This window comes from Eutrigla gurnardus (assembly GCF_963514095.1).
Source record: "Eutrigla gurnardus genome assembly, chromosome: 17".
NCBI classification, from domain to species: Eukaryota; Metazoa; Chordata; class Actinopteri; order Perciformes; family Triglidae; genus Eutrigla; species Eutrigla gurnardus.
In genome coordinates this window covers 6,778,587-6,784,586 of record NC_139928.1, presented here as the reverse complement: position 1 = coordinate 6,784,586, position 6,000 = coordinate 6,778,587, and the positions used below count along the sequence as shown (strand labels likewise).

Below are 6,000 nucleotides of genomic sequence, written 5' to 3'. Positions count from 1 at the left end.
AACAAAACAGGCAATGTCAGACTGAATAATGGTGTGCTACCAAAACTTAGACGCTGCTTACCTCATCCTCCGGCTGGGTGATGTTTCAAGGACAACTCCAGATGAGTGACAAAAACACATCGGAAAAGTGACATTCCAAAGCTGGGAACATATAAGAGACGTTACGCTTTTAAATGACGGGACACATTTTTAATCGATCTACTTTCACACATTGAAGGCCACAAAGAATCAACTCCAAGTTCCCTGATCAACCTTGGGGCTACTTTCTTTTGACGGGACGCTTGTTTTGTGCGCCAAGAGGCAGTCAGTGTGTGTTCTTGATTGGTAAGCCCCACATTGTGTTTGTTTGTAATACTGCAAGTAAAGCCATGAATCCATTTAATCCCACCCACACTACTCCCTGAAACGGATGCCGGCACAAATATGTGCCGAATGGCCAAACGTCTGCATAATTGAGGCAATCAGTCCTTACCGCGCATTATCACATCCGTGAAAAATGAGCAACCGAAGAACATTAAAAGAACTACAGCATATGTTAAGTTCTCCGTGCCGGTTCAGGTTTGTCAGGAGATAATCTTTGCCGACTACTAAACAAAAATCAGCGGGGCGTAGAGCAAAGCACAATCCGGTGTGATTGTTTTGCCACACGGTTTATTAAACTGAAGCCACCTCAGCGTGAAAAGCAGGCAGTGTTTATATGCTAAAATGCCAGCAGATCTCATCTATGCAAGTCTGTCAGTAACGAGGGGAAGCAGACGTGAGCCGCGAGCCGCGTTGCTGCCTTGATGAATTATGAAACAGCCGAGACCGGAGGTTGACCTGTGACTTGTGTCTTCTGAGCTGCCTGTTTACAGAACATATCGTGGATAATAAAAACCACTGCTAAAGGCTTGACTTCAGCACTGCATGACAGAAGAAAGTGCCACTGCAGCAGCTCGGCATCCGCTTGCTCAAAAGCTTCCTCTGCAACCCTTCGTTTACCTTTCCGCTCATATTAAATCACTCCCAATGTAACGCAGAAACAACTGCAGCAGAGGAATTCTGTTAGGTCGACCTGAGCTGTGTGCAGTCAAGGGAGAAGGCACAGAGCACAGTCCTCTCTGGGGGGGACACATATCTGTGACACCGTGCAGGGGACACTCACTTATCTGCCTTCGACTAGTGAAGTCAAATAAAAAAAGTATTATTTTTGCAAATCTGCTGTCATAGAGAGGGACAAACCACAAGAATATTCTAAATATGGGGATACTAGCACACGCATTGCTTATTGGATGACATTCGTAGTGTTGCGCTCAGTTGTACACACAAGAGGTTGTGCAAGGAATGGGAAAAAAGAGAAGAGAGAAGTTCCCACCCTGCTCACATTCCCATCTCTGCACACCTGCACAATCGCTGTATGTAACAATATGAACAGTAACCCTATGTTAATTCATTGAATGGAACTGCCTAAGGACGTAGAATGAATTTCAGTGTAAGCCTACATGATGTTTGAAAGGATCACTTTGCTTCACATCGCTTTGCCTTGTATCATCATGTGTCATGTCGTACTGATCCGCATCGCTTTGCATTGCATCGCATCGCATCAAATCACATCAAATCGCATCAAATCACATAGTATCGAATCGCATCGTATGGCATTGCATCGTATCATATCGCATCACATCGCATCGTATCCTATTGCATCGTATTACATCGTATTGTATCGCATCGCATTGCATTGCATCGTATCGTATCGCATCACATCGCATCGTATCACATCGTATTGTATCGCATCGCATCGCATCGTATCACATCGTATTGTATCGCATCGCATCGCATCATATCGTATCGTATCACATCGTATCACATCTTATTGCATCATATCGTATTGCATCGTATCATATCGCATCGTACAGCATCGTATCGCATTGCATCGTATCATATCGCATCATATCGTATCGCATCGTATCGCATCGTATCGCATCGTATCGCATCGTATCGCATCGTATCACATCTTATTGCATCATATCGTATTGCATCGTATCGTATCATATCGCATCATATCGTATTGTATCGCATCGCATCGTATCGTATCACATCGTATCGTATCGTATCACATCGTATCACATCGTATTGTATCGCATCGCATCGTATCACATCGTATCGTATCGTATCACATCGTATCACATCGTATCACATCGTATCGTATCGTATCACATCGTATCACATCGTATCACATCGTATTGTATCGCATCGCATCGTATCGTATCACATCGTATCGTATCACATCGTATCGTATCACATCGTATCACATCGTATCGTATCGTATCACATCGTATCACATCGTATCACATTGTATCACATCGTATTGTATCGCATCGTATCGTATCACATCGTATCACATCGTATCACATCGTATCGTATCGTATCACATCGTATCACATCGTATCACATCGTATCATATCGCATCATATCGTATCGCATCGTATCGCATCGTATCACATCGCATCATATTGTATCGCATCGTATCACATCGTATCACATCTTATTGCATCATATCGTATTGCATCGTATCGTATCATATCGCATCGTACAGCATCGTATCGCATTGCATCGTATGATATTGTATTCATAGCCTATAGGGAGTTGCTTTCACACATCAGTAGCACACCGCAGAAGTTGCTTCTAGAAGCCGGTTCTACAAATATGTCCAAAGCAACGGTTTCATCCTCTTTTGGAAAATGGTGGAAATGATGCACACATAGCTGCTGTATCATTGACTACTTCTTCACAGGAGAATTCAACGTCCAGTTCAACTTTAACCCTGATATGAGAGAGTTATTATTACTGTTAAGTACAGTTAAATGATTATAAACGCTAAAAATAGCCTTTGAAGCATGGAAACGGATAAATTGATTTCGCTGTGTCCGATTTAATTGACTGTTCCATCTGGTGGGTGTTTGTCTGATGACAATCACCAGCTGGAGCTCCGAGTTTACCACCTTTATAGTTTCCAGTTATATCACCGGTGACGCGGCTGACTTGAAATTAACTTGTTATATAACACGTACTATAAGAACTTTATGAGTGAGCGGTTAATGTAAGCACAGAGGAAGTTATTAGATTTGAAGGGCATGTGGACCACTATATCACAGACACCGATATATCAACCTCTCCCAACAGTTTTAAAAATGCACAGTGAATTATTACGGCCTGGCAAATGAAGCAAGCTCACAATATGCCCCCCGCTATCATCCTCTAAGAAATAAATATCTCCCAGACACAAGTTAAAAGCCCAGAGGCTACAAAATCAATATTTCATAGGCAGGAGGTGATAAAGAGTCCTGATCCAGCTCCTCCTGTCTTTGAAGCAGCCAGTAGTCCAGTAGCAAACAGCAGGATGGCCCGGTGCCATCCGCAGCCACAGCCAAGTGGATTTGGGCCACTGCACAAATTTAACAGGTATAGGGAAAAAAAGTTGGCTGCACTTCACCCTGCAGTGTGTTGATGAGTTTGGAAATAAAAGCCTGGGTGACCATCGCGGGGTGTATTCGGAGCTATTTATCCACCGAACACCAAACTGTGGCCCTGTCACTTTGGAACGACCCCGTGGAAAATGGAAAAAGCCGGGGGATAAAAGTATCCGGACAGGCCGGGTCATTACATTCCCGCTCAACCATTCCAGCTGCCAAGGTTCAGGACTCGTTTACTGGACTGGATCAATACCGAGACCAGGGGGTTTGAGTTTCACACCCAAGGAGGCTTGACACCAAAAAAGTCAAGCTCTTATAAGTTGTCAAACCTTTGTAACATACATGTGATCTGACTCACCAACGGCACGTCTTCGCAGTCCTGTTTTGAAGAAGTTCTAGTCAAAGTTGGTGTTCAATCTCCATTTCAGGCCTCAAGGTCAACAGGAGTCCAGCTGGAGCTCACTGACTGCACCGCTGCAATGCAGCATGCATGTTGTTCATCATCAGGCTGTATGGCGCTTTCATTCATTTATTCCCCACAGCAACAGCGTTTTCATCCGTTTTAGCGACAGCTGGGCTGCACACATACTGACAGAACTGGAGTTACATCTGTGTAACTTACATACAGAGAAATTGCACCATGTATGATAATTTACATGCATTCCTTCACACACAGCAGTGACCCCTGACCCCCTGACCCCTCATTTCGACTCCTCAGCCCTTTCCCTCCAAACTAGACTTGACAAAGAGTCTATACGGTTAAATCAATTTTCATTCCGAGGATGTTATTTTATTTGTTTAATAGTCATGGATTTCCAAGCCTTAAATAGATTGTTTGGCATTTGTTCGGACCCCGTGTTTAGGCCTGAGGTTGCACCTAAATGCCAAGACTGAGGCTGAAGGAAAAGAGGTTGTAGGGGTTAATAGGGGCCCATCTCACATGTTTGCCCAGGGGGACTTTAAGTGAGAAGACAGAGAAAAGTTTGAGATAAGTAACTAAAAATTAACATACATCTGTGATGGGGGGGCATGGTGCCCCCTAGGAGGTCAGTCAGATCCAGCTGCAGTGTTTTGTTGTTGTGTGTACTGATTGTTTCACTCTCACTACTTGCCAGAGGTGTCAAAAGTGCAGACATTATATACTGAAGTAGAAGTACACATACTTGTTCAGAAAGACTAAAAGGAGTACTGATTCAATTCTTTACTCAAGTAAAAGTGAAAAAGTAGCTACAGGCTCTAAAATGTTACTTACTATGTAAGTAAAAAGTAAAAGGTATCCCTATGAAGGACATTTCTACTGGCTGTTTTTTTTGTGTTTTGCAAAGCTAACGGAATCTCTTTCTTTCTTAATAAGAAAACAAAAATCAGTAATTCCCCTCAAATGTATTAAAAAATAGGTACAGACTTTTGCTTTAAAATGTAGTGGAGGAAAAGTAAAAATAAATACTCCATAAAAGTACAGATACTACTTCTTTCTACTTAAGTACAGTAACAAAGTATTTGCGCTCCCGCCTCTGTTACTTGCTGTCATGCGGCAAACAGCATGACAGTAAATATTCCTCACACATGCACATTCACAATAGACTTGGAGCTTGAGGCAAGATTTAAATCCCATTTTAGATCTAAACCGGTGCTTAGGAATAAAAAAAAATCTGAATTTTATTCCTGAATATTTTCCATAAAAAAGGCTAAATAAATATTTTCTGCAAAAAAAAAAAACAAGGCCGAAGGTCTTGAGGAGTCAACTGCTGGAGCTGGATGAAGGGATTCGGTGGCGGACTCTGCTGCAGGCTTTTCACCCCAGGGCTTAAAGCCGAGCAGCCCAGCTAAAACACGACGCCACTCCTCTCTCATATTAATGACAAAATACAGTGGCAGGTGCTTCCTGCAGCACAGTATACTCTGGTGACTGTAGCATGATAATGGAGAGGGACAGGAGCATTAAACAAACACACACACACACACACACACACTGGGGGGAAATGTCCCCTCTAACGTGACAGTATGATGTGTTTGTGCAGTCCGAGACATTTTTTTGGGGGGAGGGAGATGTGAGTTCCACCTCCTCGCCACATGGAGGCGCCGCAGTCCCGCACTCCCGCGTCCCCACTTGCTCGCTTGACGGTGCAAAAAAAAAAAGGAGATAGAAAAAAAAAAAAAGAAGAAGAAAGTAGCGGAGCCGTTACAGGAAAGGGGTGCTATTTTTTGAACGCTTTAGCTCCAGATCAGATGCTCCCTGTGCGGGCTGAGGAGGAGGGAGCAGCCGGGATCCAGCGATGAACGGAGCCGAGCGCACAACTTCTCTCCAGTCCCGCACCCGGAGTTTGCTTTAGGATTTTCCTGCAACGCAAACAAACAAACAAACAAGCTGGACTTTACTTCTTCTGCCAACATGCATTCAGCAGCGTTGATATTGATGGTGGCCGTCCGGATCTACGCAGACAGCATGGAGGGGCCAACAGGTAAAACAAAACAAACAAAAGAAATGACGGGGAAATAAATGTGTGATTTTTATTTTATAGTGGGGGGCAGCGATCACCTGCTCCAT

General features: G+C 43.6%; 1 protein-coding gene across 7 annotated transcripts in view; it reads left to right on the top strand.

The window, feature by feature from the left end:
- Positions 1-5,503: 5,503 nt before the first annotated feature.
- ptprua (protein tyrosine phosphatase receptor type Ua) overlaps positions 5,504-6,000 on the top strand; it is a 164,703-nt gene continuing 164,206 nt past the window's right edge. For 5 of the 7 annotated variants that reach the window (XM_084032203.1, XM_084032204.1, XM_084032202.1 and 2 more), the window contains exon 1: positions 5,505-5,914. In XM_084032203.1, the coding sequence (XP_083888329.1) occupies positions 5,845-5,914 (70 nt within the window). In that variant the 5' untranslated portion in view covers positions 5,505-5,844. Of the gene's footprint in view, positions 5,915-6,000 lie in introns of all 7 variants that reach the window. The other 2 variants (XM_084032201.1, XM_084032198.1) reach the window with 2 other exon arrangements.